This window comes from Marmota flaviventris, chromosome 6, assembly GCF_047511675.1.
Source record: "Marmota flaviventris isolate mMarFla1 chromosome 6, mMarFla1.hap1, whole genome shotgun sequence".
Classification (NCBI taxonomy): domain Eukaryota; kingdom Metazoa; phylum Chordata; class Mammalia; order Rodentia; family Sciuridae; genus Marmota; species Marmota flaviventris.
In genome coordinates this window covers 72,359,044-72,375,427 of record NC_092503.1, presented here as the reverse complement: position 1 = coordinate 72,375,427, position 16,384 = coordinate 72,359,044, and the positions used below count along the sequence as shown (strand labels likewise).

Below are 16,384 nucleotides of genomic sequence, written 5' to 3'. Positions count from 1 at the left end.
AGGATCTTCTCGCTTTCAGCGTCTGTGATGAAAAATCCTTTGTTAACCTTATTGGTTTACCCCTGAATGTAATCTGCCTCCTTTCTCTTGTATCTTTTAATATTTTCTCTTTGTTCTGTATATTGGATATCTTCATAACAATGTGTCTTGGCGTTGGTCTACTGTGATTTTGTATGCTCTGTGTCCTGTATGCATTTACAATTTGTAAATCCGTTTCCTTTTTTATTTCTGGAAAGTTTTCTGTAATTATTTCATTCATCAGGTTACTCATTCCCTTGGTTTGAACCTCTATACCTTCCTCTATCCCGATGACTCTTAAGTTTGGTTTTTTTATGTTATCCCATATCTCTTGGATGTTTTTCTTGTGATTTTTTTTACCAGCCTTTCTGAGTTGGCTAGACTCTTTTCAAGATGATATATTTTGTCTTCATTATCTGACGTTCTGGCTTCTACTTGCTCCACTCTGTTAGTGATACTCTCATTTGAGTTTTTAATTTGGTTTATAGTTTCCTTCATTTCTAAAATTATTGTTTGATTTTTTTTTATAATCGCTATCTCCTGATAAAGATGCTTAACTTCTTCTTTTATCTGTTTATGTAATTCATTTTTAATGTGTTCTTTCACTGTTTGAATTTTCTGTCTCATATCCTCTTTAAGGTTCCATTCCATCTGTCTAAGGTATTCCTTGAGTTCTTTATATGACCATTTTTCTGATGACTCTAGGTCCTCCTGAATATTTAGGCTGTCCTGCGTTGTTTGTACTCCTTTTCTTCCTTGCTTTTTCATGCTGTTCATGTTACTTCTTGTTCTGTTTGACTGCTGAGTTACTGTTTACTTCTATAAATTTATTTGATGCTTGGGAGGAAAGGTATTAGAAGGGAAGGGAAGAAGTCAGTAAAGAGAATGAGAGTAAGCAGGTAGAATTCAAGGAAGGGGGAATAAGAAAATTGAAAAGAAATGAAAAGACAAAAGAAAAAAAAATAGAAAATAAAAAAAGAAAAAAAAATAAATTAAAATTAAAAAAGAAAATAAAAAAATTAAAAAGCAACAAAAAAAATGAAAAGGAAAAAAAAAAACCCAAATTAAAAAAAATTAATAAATGCAGTCTTAGAGTTTGATTAACTTCTCTTCCAGTAGGTGGAGCTGTGCCCTCTCAATACGCGGGAACCAATCACTGTGCAGCAGCTCCTCCTCCCAGACTGGGCGGGTCTCCAATCCTGAGTGCCTAGGGCGTTCTCTTGTGTCTAGTCACTTTCCCACTTTTCCTCAAGCCAGGCCCCGCTCACCAGTGACGCTCACCACAATACTGGCTACACGCCAGGTCTGCTGCTCCCGGGAGCCCTGTTTTCATGAGCGACTGGGCACACTCTCCCTGTTTGCCATTCCCTCAGACCCTAAGTTTTTAGAGCTTGGGGCTGAGAACCCTCAGCGAATTTTGCTAGCCCTCCAGTAGCCACGCCCCCGGTAGCTGGTGCAAGAGACCTCAATTGTCAGCACTGGTGGGAGCGGTAGCCGGGAGTTCCGCGCCGCGGGTCCCGCACCACTCCTGATTCCCTTGGTCTGGCTATCACGCTCACGGGAGAGCTGGGAGGGGCCCTTAAGGTTTCCCTGCTGTGTGGAGAGGGAAGGCTAGGAGATTACACACCTGTCGCCGCTGGTTTCAATGAAGTTATCTCCTCCGCCGCATTCTGGTGACGTCAGTTCTCTGCCATGGTGGTATCCTGTGCAAATGGCGACAGTTCGTTCCCTTTGCCGGGTGACCAATGCAACGGGTGGGTCCTGAGTGTCTCTCCCAAGCCCCATTTCAATCCTGTGGCCACTGCCTATGAAGGCTCGGTTGGCATTAACCTCCGTAGGATCAGAAGGTCCGACCAGTTGTTTCAGCAGGATTGTTTAGTGCTGAGTCACAGCAGTTTGTCTTCGAGAAGCAAGCGAACGGGAGCTTGAATTCAGCCAATCCAGGCTCAGTGTGTGTTCTGAGAGGCCCAGACTGTTCGCCTCAGATCCACGTCAGCTCAGTATTGCCTAGTGATCCTGAGCAAACAGCATTTAGACGGTTTACGACTCCCTATGCCCGCGCAGCTGAAGAGGTCAGAGACTTGATCTCTCCGCGAAGAGGTCAGAGACTTGAGCTCTCCGTGCCCGCCGCCATGTTGGATCAGGGATATAGAATTTTAATTTATTCTCAGTTATTATAATGAGCAGGTTATAAAGTATTTAGTTATTTGGGGGCATTTTCACATTCTGAAGAGTCACAGACAGCTGTTAGGATTTAAAATATATATGCATGCATTAAATAGCATAATTAATATGTTAAATAATATTTGGACTATTTTAGATTTTTTCTTTTTAAAGAATATTATTACTAAAGAGACCTGCAAGTTACAGATGTACCTCCTAAGATACAAAAATAGATATTGTGAAGTAGAACCAAAAATACATCATAATAAAAATGGAGTACTGATATCATTTATGAGAAGAGAAGTTCAAGAGAAAGTGTAGAAATTCTAAAGTGGAGCTATTCGGAAGTCTACTGAATCTGGAACCACAAAAGTTGTCCAGGTAGGAGATTTAGGGAGGTTGTTGTTAGTAAGATTGCCCAAGTATGAAGAGGGAGAAGATGCCCGAAGATGGAACACTGGGGTCAACAGCTTTTAAGAGATAAGCAAGGACACATTGTCTCCTTGATGGAGAAAGAGACAGCATGCTCAGAGAAGATAATCAGGAGAGAGTGAGGTCATGGTAGCCAAAGGAGTAGAGAACTTCTAGAAGGGAAGGAGGAATAAATCATGTCAGGTGCTTATAGAGGTTGAATAAGGTAAGTATGGTCTAGTATTCATTGCACCAGCAATTAGAAATTTGTGGATTGTTTGGAAGAAAATAATGGGTGGCTGGTGAGACCAGATGCTAGATCTCAAATCTTTACCCACTATATTGACTGGTGAGACAGTAGAGATAGCAAAGGAAGATTCTTCTTTTATCAAGAAAGTTAGCTTTAAAGGAAAGCAGAGTAGATGAAAACAGAGAAAAGGTTTTTAAAAGAAATAGCTGAGAGAAGTAGATTCAGGTAAGTGTTCAGGAAGAAGGGCAGGAATTCAGAGATGCCCTTCCTAAGAGGTTCTGCCTTCACATGGTAAGCCTTGAAGTGGCAGCTGGAGGACTGAAAGAATTGCCACTGACAGGAGTTGGCCAGGCATCAGTTGTGTGTGAACAGCATCAAGGACTCAGCTCAATATTAAGACCATGAATTTATTGTCAAGGCTACCTTCACGTTCCTGTACTTTTATGCTAGCATGTTTATGCAGTCTAGCTGTGGGAGGGAAGATGCATGGTCAGATCTACCCAGAGATTGGATTTTATATAATAGACAAACAGCATGTGCAGAGATCCTGTGGTATGCAGATTGGATTTTATATAATAGACAAACAGTAGAATAAAGTGGCTATAATTTGGATATGGTTTGCAGGCTCTAGGATCTAGTTCCACAAGTAAGATATTAAAATACTTAGCAGGCATTTGACCATCTTGTCCACTGATGTGCCATCACCATGTATCCTGAGTATCTGGAGCCACTCCTGGTACTACTATGTGCTCAATGAATGATTTCCAGTGAATCATTTTTCCAGAGCTCCAAAGCTTGGCCTTGGTCTGCCTTTACTACATAACTAGTAGCTATGAGATTATGGATACATGACTTTACACTTTGGTTTCTTCCTGTGTAAAATAAGAACTTTTCAAATGTTAATGAAGCATTAGAATTACATTTGGAACATGGTAATTCCAGATAAACATTAACTGCTGTTAAATATTTTGCTTTCATTCTCTTACCACTCATTCTTGTATAGTCTAACTTTGCCGGAAACAGTGTTTGACACATAATAAGCATTCAGTAAATATCTATTGAGTGAACAGAAGGCTTTGTTTTTACTATGATATATTTAGCAGATGTTAGTGTCAGTCAAGTGAGAGGCTAGAAGCCTGGTGATTTAAAATATTGCTTTTTGCCTTAGAGAGTTTCAGAATGTGGTTTATGAGAGACATTAACCAAATAAGCCAATAAATGGAAAATGAAGCCAGGTACCTTTGCGCACACCTGTAATCCCAGTGGCTTTGGAGGCTGAGGCAGGAGAATCCTGAGTTCAAAGCCAGCCTCAGCAAAAGCGAGGTGCTAAGCAACTCAGTAAGACCCTGTCTCTAAATAAAATACAAAATAGGGCTGGGAATGTGACCCAGTGGTCAAGTGCCCCCAAGTTCACTCCCCAGTACAAAAAAATATATAAATAAATAAAATAAAATGAAACCTGGAAAATTTTATGGAGGATTGTAATACAATACTGTGAGAGCCTTTGCTAGAGGACCTTACCAGGGAGAAAAAGTAAGAGTTCACTGAAGAAATGATGTTTAAAGCAGGTGGAGAGGGGACTGCATGTGTAGAAGTCCTATAGTGTCCAGAGTGGCTGAGGTGGAGTAGTGGGAGTGTGGTCTGAAACCAGGGTTAGGAAGGTGAATGGAGTCAGACCATATTAAGATTGAAAAAATTTAAAAAAAATGGAAAAAATATTGGCAAAGTAGATGCTGCTAGACCAATTAGGAGACTGCTATATCAGTTCCAACAAGAGGTGGTAATTATGTAGACTAGGGACAGGTGATGGTGATGGTGATGGTGAAGGGAAAAGTGTTAGGCTTCTGAGGCATTTGGAAAATAGTATTGATGGGTAGGGTTGAAGAACAGGAAGCTTATGAATTTTGATTTTAAAAGAAATAGTTGAACAAGGCCCTGGGTTCAATCCCCAGCACCCCCCCACCACACACACACACAAAGAGTAGTTGAGAAAAGTAGATGCAGGTAAGTGTTCAGGAAGGAGGGCAGGAGTTCAGAGATGCCCTCCTTGGAAGTCCTGCCCTCACATGGTAAGTCTTGAAGTGGCAGATAGGGGACTGCAAAGATTGCCAAACACTTTGGCTGTGTTTGATCTACCTTGAAGACATCCAAAAAGAATTAACAGTTGGGCTGGGGATGTGGCTTAAGCGGTAGCGCGCTCACCTGGCATGCGTGCAGCCCGGGTTCGATCCTCAGCACCACATACAAACAAAGATGTTGTGTCCACCGAAAACTAAAAAATAAATATTAAAAAAATCCTCTCTCTCTCTATTTAAAAAAAAAAAAAAAGAGAGTTAACAGTTAACAATTGGATGTACAAGCATGGAGCTCAGAAAAGACCAAGTTAGAGTTGGTGGTTATTTGAAGTGATATGTGTGAACAAAATCTTGAGCAAGAATATGGCAGGATAAGAGGAAAGGGCCTGGAATTGAGTCTTGAATAGTAATGTTTCATGGTTGCAGAGAGGAAGTTAAACCTCCAAGGGAAACAGAGGAAGGGACCATCACAGTTCACAGAAGGCAGGAAAGGGAGCAGCCCACTGTGGAGGCTGCTAGGAGGGCAAGTGAGAGTAGTCTTGGGGCTGGGAGAGAGTAGGTCTTGGGAGACCTTTCTGAACAGCTGTGTGGGGACTGATGCAGGTGAAAGGGGAGGCAGTGAGAGCATGAGCCTGTGGCCAACTCTACAGGGTGTTCACTTCACCAGGTCTAACGGGCAGAGAACCATAACCAAGTTCAGGTTACAATTTCATCATGCAAAGTATTTAACCAAATGTATCTTTCTTTATGCATTCCAAGGATCTACCGATTTTGGAAATGTTTCTTTTGTGGTCCCTGGAATTCATCCATATTTTTACATTGGATCCAACGCCTTGAATCATACTGAAGAGTACACTAAAGCTGCAGGTAGGCTGTTGAGAGTGCAGGTTTTCACATGTGCTCACTCTTTTCCTAGCAGTAGTGCCTTTCTAACTATTTAGTTTAGCTTGTTATTTCAGAAATAGATTCCGTGGTGGGTAGTTGGAGAGGCAACTTAGGGATTGGGACTTAACCTGAGGAATTGATAAGTTGATTTTTAATAAACGTAGAAATATTTTAATTCATTTTCTCTGTCCTTTAGGATCACAAGAAGCTCAGTTCTACACTTTGCGAACAGCCAAGGCTCTAGCAATGACTGCATTGGATGTTATTTTTAAACCAGAATTGCTGGAAAGAATTAGAGAGGACTTTAAATTGAAACTTCAGGAAGAACAATTTTTAAATACAGTAGAATAAAAAGGAGACTTAGGAGTGGTTTATGAATCATTAAGAAGTGATGATTTTTTTTCTTTAATCTTTTTTAATGAAGAGAACATGCTTGTTTTTAATCTTAAAGGAGTCAAATTCTCCTTACCTGATATGTAAGAACAGGGTATGGTGAAAACATATTCACTCATATCTAAAATGAAATTTTTGGGTGAATCTATACTTGATGGAATTGTGATATTTCAGGAGTTGATAGGTGATACTGCTGCTTAAGATGGATGGTACATGATGTGTCAAAATAATATTGACAAAATCTGTATAATAATTTACAGATTTATATATTATATATTTTAAAAGGTCCAAGAGGTTTTAAACCTTATATACAGAATTGACACCCACGAAATGGTTTTGTGGTACAGAGTAGTAAACTTATTTAATGTAGTTTTAAAGTTCATGGTCTAAATTTAGGTAAAGTTTGTTTCAAATATTTCTGTTTTTGCTTCAAAAAATCTCTTCATTTATAATAAAAGTAGCTTTTAATTAGAAATGCTTACGGGTAACAACTAGAAACTCAGATACAAAGAATAACTTTAGTTTTACCATTTGAAGAAAAATGAGAAGAATGTTCTAGTTTTTACACATGATCAACTCTGGGAAGTGGCATTAAAGTAATTGGTAATTCAATGTTACAGTAAGAGGGTAAATGTTGGATGGTCAGGATCGGACTCTTCCTTTAAGGCATTTGCATGGTAGCCCTGAGTGTTCTAGGAGAACTCCGGGAGGAGCATTGGCTGGCACCTACTCTGCTCTCTGGAATGTTCAGAATCCTGCACTGCCCCTCCAGCCAGCAGCCTGCTCAGGCTCCCACTCAGAAGCCAGCTTGCCCCACCTGGCTGCACTGAATTTTGAGCCTCCTTAAGCCTCCTGCTAGCCCAATATTTTTAAAAAATTATTACAGGTTTTCCATGATTCTTATTTTAGTGTGAATTTCTTGAACATGCTAAAAAGAATGTGTGAAAAAAATATTTGGTAAAACAGATATTTTAAGCTGTGAATGCAGTAAAGCTCCAATGTAGTTTATTTTAAAGGAAGTCCTCAGCTTTGAACAAGCATTCCAGAAATGGAAGGGGAAGGAGAGAAAGTGTCCATTTGGCTTTTATGGTATAATAAGCAAGTCACTTGGGCCCTCTGAGCTATCAACTCACTTTTTGAAAAGTTAGATCTTCTACTTACAGTCTTTTGAACCACTAATTCCTGCTGTAATTATTTAAAATTGCAAGAGAGGTGGTTGTGTTTGGGAGAGTTAGTAGTTGAGAACTGCCTTTCTTCTGTATAAGAGTCTGTGGGTTATGTGCCTGATTTTGGCATGTAGCTGCCTTCTTTTTTTTAAAACCTGCCAAGAATGGGTTTATGTTTTTTAAAGGGTTGCTAAACAAAACAAAACAGAGACTAAATAATATGACCTGCAAAACCTAACATCTTTGCTGTCTGGCCTTTTACAAAAAAGGTTGCCAGCCCTGGCTGTATATAACAGTAAAATAAAATCTGTGTCTCTTTGACTTAGGTCATATGGTCGGATCTTCTGGAATAAAACTTCATAAAGAAACCCCATATCTTTTAGCAATGACTTCTAATGCTGTGATTAGAAATAATTTCTTTCTTAACCCTCACACTTCAAAGGTATTTTCATAAACCTTTACTTAACTGAAATTACCATTGGTTGGTTTTTACAACATCAAATTTCTAAATATTTTAAAATGTAAAGAGAGAAGTGTTAAATTATATCTAAACAAAGTGTTCCTTTTAGAAAAGGAAAGATTGTGTTCATCTCCTCCTCCTTTTTTTTTTTTTTTGAGACCAGGACTCACTAACCTTGAACTTTTAGTTCTCTTGCCTCAGCCTCCCAAGTAGCTGGGTTTGAGGCATGTATCATAGCACCTAGCTTTACCTCTTTATTCTTACAAGATGAATGTTAATTCTTAGGTGGTTAGCAAATAAGACTCATTTTTTTTTAAAGACTGAGTGAGAGGGAGAGAGAGAGAGAGAGAGAGAATTTTAATATTTATTTTTTAGTTCTCGGCGGACACAATATCTTTGTATGTGGTGCTGAGGATTGAACCCGGGCCGCACGCATGCCAGGCGAGCGCGCTACCACTTGAGCCACATCCTCAGCCCAAGACTCATTTTTTTAAAAAAATATTTTGTAGTTGTAGATGGACACAATACCTTTATTTATTTATCTTTATGTGGTGCTGAGGATCGAACCCAGTGCCTCACCCATGCTAGGCAAATGCTCTACACTGAGTCACAACCCCAGCCCAAGACTCTTTTATTTAGAATATTTATATTGTTTTTGAAGAAGGAGATAACCAAGTTTTTGTTCATTAGTTTCATGACATTTTATTATCACTAACACATTCTGTGATTATATATAGTTTTCCTTCACTGCCTATATATTTGAAGCTGGTGTGTGCATATTTTAAATTTTATTTTATTTTGATGCTGGGAATTAAACCCAGAGGTACTCTACCTTTGAGCTATATCCCTAGCCCCTGCCCCCTCTTTTTTTATACCAAGGATTGATCCCAGGGCCAATTAATCACTAAGCCACATCCTCATCCCTTTTTATTTTTTGAATTTGAGACAAGACTTGCTAACTTGCTGAGGCTGACCTCGAACTTGTGATTCTCCTTCCTCAGCCACTGGAGTATTTAGGATTACAGACGGGTCACCGTGCTTGGATTGTTTTTAAATTCTTAACAGTATCTAGCATAGTAGTTTACCTGGGAATATTCAGTACTTTTTGTTTTGTTTTGATTGGAGTACTGGTGGTTGAACCCAGAGGCACCCTACCACTGAACTACATCCCCATACCTTTTTAATTTTCAAATGGGGTATCTTTAATTTGCTCAGGCTTCCCTTAAACATGATTCTCCTGCCTTCTGTCCTTTTTGAATGAGAAAATACTGCATCCTTGCTTGAAATCATTAAAGTTTAAAATAGCTCTGTGGAGAGATCATAGGTACAAAATATGTTTTAATTTTGTGAACATAGCAATCTTTTGTACAATCTGGAGTAGAAATAGATACCTTATATTACTTTGCTTCAGATACAGGAAAACGAGATTCATTTTTGAAAAAGCTGCACTGGTTTAATGCAAAGTTTAAAATTATAAGATTTTAAAGAATCAGTTTCTGATCTAAAATTAGTTTCTTGAGGTGTCTGTTTTATGGAAAGGTCTTTTATTGCATGCATTTATAATCTTTCATGCTAATACCCTACACTTTAAGCTTTTCCCTCAAATACCAACTTTGGGCTGTGTTAAATTAGTATGCTTTAAAAGATATAATGTAAATTAATGGTTTAAATATAATTACAAACTGAAGATGCTTTTTCTATAGTGACAGTTTTAAGCAGGCTTGAATATGGGACCCTGTAAAACAATTATGTGTTATAGGCTGAATATCTCTTATCTGAAATGCTTGGGGGCCAGAAGTGGTATTTTGTTTTTGTTTGGTACCAAAGATGCTTAGCCACTGAGCCACATTTTCAGCCATTTTTTATTTTTTATTTCGAGACAAGGTCTTGCTAAGTTGCTTAAGGCGTCTCTAAATTGAAGAGGTTGACCTTGAACTTGTGATCTTCCTGCCTCTGTCTCCTAAATCACTGAGATTACAGGTGTGTGCCACCACACCCAGCCAGAAGTGTTTTGGATTTGGGAGTTTATTTGGATTTTGAAATATTACATATGCATAATAAGATATCTTGGGGGATGCCACCCAAGTTTAACCACAGAATTTCTTCATGTTTGCATATATATATATGTATGTGTGTATATATATATATATATATATATATATATATATATATATATATACACACACACACACACACACACTTGGGCCAAAGATAATTTTATAGAGTATTTTTAGTGTGCCTGCATTTTGACTGCAACCTGTCACATGAAGTCAAGTGTGAAATTTTTCACTTGTATAATGTTGGCATTCAGAAAGTTTGGGATTTTGGATCATTTTGGGTTTTCAGGTTAGGGATATTCAACCTGTTTTATTAATTACCAAGTTGCTATATAAGATTGAATGCAATTAGTATTTAGCTTGTCTCTTAAAATTTTGGGCTGCTTTTTAGTCTTGCAAATTCTCCTTATTTGAACCACTCAGGACATTTTCCTCTTTTCATTGCTTCCCTCTGTAGCACTCAGAAGTGCTGGGGCATTTCGGATAAACTAGAACATTTTGTATGTTTATAAATATGTATGTGAACTTAAAGCATTTTGATTTTCCACAAAGTTATTTTCTTTGGTATTTTAGCTTGTAATCTTGACATTTGAGCTCAATAAACATTTGTTGAAGAGTGCCTATTTCTAAGAACTTGGTGAAAGAATAAGGCAAAGTCTCTGCTCAGAAAGCTTGCTGTTGGTGGCAAATTCTCACTTCTTAATTCTTTCTTCATCTGAACAACACTGGGGCTGAAGCAACAACTGAAAGCTATTGTCTTGGAATTTTTTGAAAAAGTGTTTCTAAAATATTTTAAAATATCTGAGTTTCCCCAATCTGTTTGAACAGAAGAAATTGATGTGCAAAAATTTTTTTAAAAAAAGGAACGAATGTCTTGTTTGATAATATATTCTGTAAAAAAAAAATATTAAAACCTTTCTGATAGTTTTTGTGCAGTTCTAACTTTTTACCTTAAGAAGTCTTTTGGTAAACGTCCTATATACACCAGCCTTCGCATTGTCAAAATGAATTTTCATTATAAGATAAATGTTGTCTTGGTGCTGTCTAGCAATTTTTGTAAGGCTGCAAGCTATGACAAAATACTTTTTTTTTTTTTTTTTTTACTTCAAGCATCTTGTAGTACAATTATGGTTGAGGGTGGTGCATTTTGATGTGTGAAGTTGAAATTTTCAAGTAAGCAATCACTCTACTACCATCAGATTATGATAATTTTTGTAATATTTTAATATATATTAAAATGTGTATGAAATATAAAATGTTAAGTATGTTTAATAACACTTGTTATTTTTAAAATGATGTATATGAAAATACATGAAGATAAAGCACAATTACCCAAATGCACTATGGTAATACTGTATTTTATTAATTTATCAGTATTGTAGGTGTTAGGTTGCCTTTCAGCTGTATAAATGTATAAATGCCACATATTATTCATGTAATGTGATTTTAAAAGGACAGTTAAATCTTGGTATTTAAAAATGAATGTTTTACTAGTCTCAGCAGCTGAAAAATGATAATTTTACCTGGTAGGAATTGAATACACAGGAATTAGAATTTGAATTTCCATTTTTAAAAAATTCCACCATGTAATAATGCAAATGCAATAGAACAGATTATTAGATTGTTATCAGTAGCTAGAGAATAAGTATCTCATGTGAGTAACATAATATGGGTCCAAATTTATTTGTTTAAGTTGGCTTTTAAAAGAGTTCATACTTTTTTCCTTCAGTGATTAAAATGTAAGGTTAGTTTTGGTTAGTTAGTTTGGGTCAAAGCATCCAATAACCTTAGAAATATAGAATGAAAAGAATCTAGATCAGAGTCCTAAATGGACAAGCATCTGTTTAGTTTAAAAATCAAGTAGACATTGCCCCACTGGATGAACAATTTCATGATGTCTATGTGTCTTCCTTTCTTGCAGTGTGGATCTGAGATGTTACAATTTCTTCCCTATATTCTTGTAGTACCCCTGCAGATTGTGTATACCTCACTTTGATGTTGGGCTTCCAGATCCTGCCAGTGTCCCTCAGTGTATGCTATTGCATCTAAGGTTGGTGGCAATAGCAGAGGTAACTCGAGATAATAATTAAGGTACCCCAAGATGGAAGCAATGTCTTACAGAGAAGGGGCTGCAAGACTGGGCCTCACACTCCCTTTGGGATGCCTGCTCTGAGATGCAGCTGCTTTTAGGCCCTGTCTGTTCTCAAAAAGTTAGGGTCTACTGTGTGGGGAAGGCTATGGATGACTGCAGTGTCCCAAGATGGAAGTAGGTTAGGCTTAGGCTCCCAGGTGTTGGGGGTGGCGAACTTGGACCTACCCTAGGCCTGGGTGGGTCCTGCGCAAGTCAGTGTGGACAGATCTGGGCCTGCCTGACTCCACAGTAGTCTGCTGGTCCTAAGGGGTGGTCCTGCACCAGAGTCTAGGCTCTGGTGACTGACTGACCTGCCGGTGGAGGGGTGGACCAGGGCCTACTATTAGCCTGGGTCCTGCTTGGGCTGGTGTGGGCGGTTCCCACCTATGGGTTTTTATTTTTTTATTATTTGAGAGGGAGAGAATTTTAATATTTATTTTTTAGTAATTGGCGGACACAACATCTTTGCCTGTACGTGGTGCTGAGGATGGAACCAGGCCGAACGCATGCCAGGCGAGCGTGCTACCGCTTAAGCCACATCCCCAGCCCCAGCCCCAAACACCTATGGGTTTTTAAAGAGAAAGTCTCATTTGAAATTGTGTATGAGTGTGCGCGTGTGCGCACACACACATTTATAGAAAAATCTTGGGCAGGAGATTGGAACCATGATTCTCTTGGGTTTTTATCTCCAGGTATTTTCTCTAAGCACATTTAAATTCATGTTCCTCAATTCTGATGTTGTTACTAACCCAGCCTGCTCTCTGCAATTTTGAAATTTCTGGCCATAATATAATTTCTTTTGTTTCACTGAATCTAAATTTGAACAAAAAGAATTAAGGCAATCCAGAGGAAAAATTACAAAAACAAATTGATTCACAAAGCACAAATTTCTTAACCTAAGATGACAATAATTTGGCTAATAAAACTTACAGTTTGGAACTTGGAACTGGAATGTCCCCTAAAGGTCTGTTTTTTTTTTTTTTTTTTGTTATTGCTATTGTTTTTTTTTTGTGTGTGTGTGTGTGTGTGTGTACTGGGGATTGAACTCGGCGGGGGGGCACTCACCCACTGAGTCACATCCCCTGTTTTGTATTTTATTTAGAGACATGGTCTCACTGAGTTGCTTGGTGCCTTGCTTTTGCTGTGGCTGGCTTTGAACTTGGGATCCTCCTGCCTCAGTCTCCTGAGCTGCTGGTATTACAGGCGTGTGCCGCCAAGCCTGGTGAGGCCTGTGTGTTTAAAAGCATGGTTACCAGCCCCTGGCACTGTTGAGAGGTAGCGGAACCTTTAAGGTGCAGCCTAGTGGAAGGAAGTTGGGTCGTTGCAGTTGTGCCCTTGAAGGAGATATTGAGATGCAGCCCCTTCTTCTCTTTGCTTCCTGGCTGCCATGAGATGAATAGACCACCTCCATCACCTGCTCCTGTCATGATGTACTATACTGCCACAGGCCCAAAGCAACAGGACCAACCACAGACAAAACCTGAGATCAAGAGCCAAAACAAATCTTTTCCCTTATTAAGTTGATTATCTCAGGTATTTTGCACAGTGATGGAAAACTAACAAAAAATGTGTTTTTAGTTCTTACCTCAATATATTACCACCATATTCACTTGTTTATTTTTTATGATCAATGTTTTTTATTATATAATATTTATTGGTCACGCATGTTCAACCAACAAGATCAACAGAAACTTGTAAATATAGCACAGTATAGCATACATTATTTTATGTAGTACACTAAAATAATTCCTTGTCCTTTATATAATTTTAAAAACTGGGGAATAAATAAAAGACATAAACACACAAGACTATATATGTAAATATATTTTTTTCTTTTTTTCTGGAGATTGTACCCAGGGCCTGTGTATGCTAGGCAAGTGCTCTGCCCCTGAGCTATATCCGGAGTCCTTTTTTTTTAAAAAAAGTTTATTTTGAGGCATGGTCTTGCTAATTTTCCCAGGCTGGCCTCAAACTTGGGATCCTCCTGCTTCAGCCTGGGGAATTATAAGTATGCACCACGCCTGGCTATATTTCTTATTTTTCAATTCTATGCCTTGATCTATGGCCCCATTACCAAAGAAATATATTTTCTGCATATTTCAAAAGCCTGTCCTTCATATTGAACCAGTTGCTGATTTTTTTTTTTTTTTAAGTCTGAAGGGTTCCTCTAGTTCTGGCTATTGTTGAGCTCATAGTCAGCTAGTAGGAAAAATCTTGACTTCTAAGTTCCCTGGAGGTCCATTTCTCCCTCTTTCAGCCCTTTAGAAGGCCTACCACAAACTAAAATAGAATTCGATAAAGGTGGGAGTTAACTCTACTGAGAACTTAGAATTGAGACAGGATCATTTAGGTGATGATGAGCCCTGGAATTCTGAGGTTAATAAGCCTGGAGCTGAATGTTATATTGGAGGAGAGAAGGACAATCTTGAAATCAAGAAATAAAGGAAGGTACTACACAACTATACTGTTGTGGAATCTTGCTACTTTTCATAAGAGCCAGCTGTGCTTCCCTTTAATTCCTTTATTTCATATCTGTGAGACTCTCCTGTCTTCTCTTGCTTTCTTAAGAGGGTTACTGGCCCATACTATTTATATACAGGTTATGGATTCATCCAACTGCAGATCAAAAATATTCAGGGAAAATGTATTTGTGCTGAGCATGTATAGACTTTTTCCTTGCCACTCTTTCATACACAGTACAATTTAGCAGCTATTTACATAGCACTTACATTGTATTAGGTATAATAAGTAATGTAGAGATGATTTTAAATATATAGGAGAATATGTATAGATTACACACAAAATACCATGCCATTTATAGGAAAGATGAGCATCATTGGATTTTAGGAAAGATTTCAAAAAAAACCCAAAATTTGGGGGTCCTGGAACCCCCAAATTTTCCTGGAACCAATGCCCTATGGATACTAGGGAATTACTTTATTTCTGAGGTATAGACTCATATGGGTTCCTGATTATTAGAGTATAATAAAGCTGGGAAGCTAGAATTAGACTATTGTAACATAAAGAACTAGATCTCAGGGTTGGGGATATAGCTCAGTTGGTAGAATTCTTGCCTTGCACGCACAAGGCCCTGGGTTCAATCTCCAGCACCACAAAACAACAACAACAAAAAAACCCTAGGTCTCCAATTACCATCCACTCTATGCATTCATTGTTAATATAAGGAAATGGAGTGACAATGTATGCCTCAGATTCTTCATCATAATGCTATTTTTTATCCACTATTAGGGGAAATTTTTGACTTGTATATCCATAGTATGTAGTGATTTAAATGGCTGCGATATATCATGGGAAGTTTAGTAGAAAAAGGTCATGATATGTTATGGAAAAGAATCAAAATCAATTTGCACAGAAAGCACGATAGCAGCTATATAAAAATTTGTAGACACAAAGATAGGAAATAATACTAGTTACTGCTGACTAATAGGATTATGAATGAGGTTTTTTTGTTTGTTTGTTTGTTTTTGTTTTTGGTAGGGGGTTATCAGGAATTGAACCTAGAGTTTTTTGTTGTTGTTTTAACCACTGAGCCATATCCCCAGGCCCCCCCTCCCTCCTTTTTTTTTTTTTTTTTTTTAAGACAAGGTCTTGCTAAATTGCTTAGGGCCTTATTGAGTTGCTGAGGCTGCCTTTGGATTTGTGATCCTCCTGCCTCAGCCTCCTGAGACACTGGGATTGCTGGTTTATATCACCACACATGACCCATGAAAGAGTTTTTTTGACTGTCTTCTATAACTTGATGAACTTCACAAACTACTCCTTCTTTCCCCCAAAAAAAGGGATGGGCAGGAAACAAAAGGAAATTCGCCTTCCAAATTAGCACTTACACCCAAGTAACTCAGATGCATACTCTCTGAGAATTAAAACAAGTTTTTAAGCTTGCCTGAGTGTTGTGGTAGAGGAATATTTTAAGAATATTCCTGGACAAACATTTCTTCATATTCTGAAGAGGCATTTGTGTTCTTTCAGCTGGACCTTGAGAGGGTGTCAGGGAGTACTTCACCAACTTCTCTGAGATCAATAAATCAGTTTAAGACTTACAGTTATTATATACATAGCTGAATGGGTAAATGCAGTGAATGATACTGAAAGGTGAGTAGGTCTGAGAACTTAGTTCAGAACTTTGCTAACGAAAGTGCATATAAATCACCTGGGGAATCTTGTAAAATACAGGGTCTAATTGAGTAGGTCTCAGGTATGGCCAAAGATTCTGCTTTTTGTCACGTTTTGGAATCATATTCATCCCTAGTAAGGCAGTGCAGAGGTTTTTTTTTTTTTTTTCTGGGATTACGTCTAGGAAACTAGTTGCATTTATTACAATTAAAAATAGGTGCAATGATGACTCAAAGATCAA

The 16,384-nt window shown here is 38.1% G+C and overlaps 1 protein-coding gene across 1 annotated transcript in view; it reads left to right on the top strand.

Moving 5' to 3' along the window:
- Positions 1–11,198, top strand: part of Pm20d2 (peptidase M20 domain containing 2) — a 28,132-nt gene extending 16,934 nt beyond the window's left edge. The window contains exons 6-7 of the mRNA XM_027928356.2: positions 5,677–5,784; positions 5,999–11,198. Of these exons, the coding sequence (XP_027784157.1) occupies positions 5,677–5,784; positions 5,999–6,153 (263 nt within the window). The 3' untranslated portion in view covers positions 6,154–11,198. The remainder of the gene's footprint in view (positions 1–5,676; positions 5,785–5,998) is intronic.
- Positions 11,199–16,384: the final 5,186 nt, after the last annotated feature.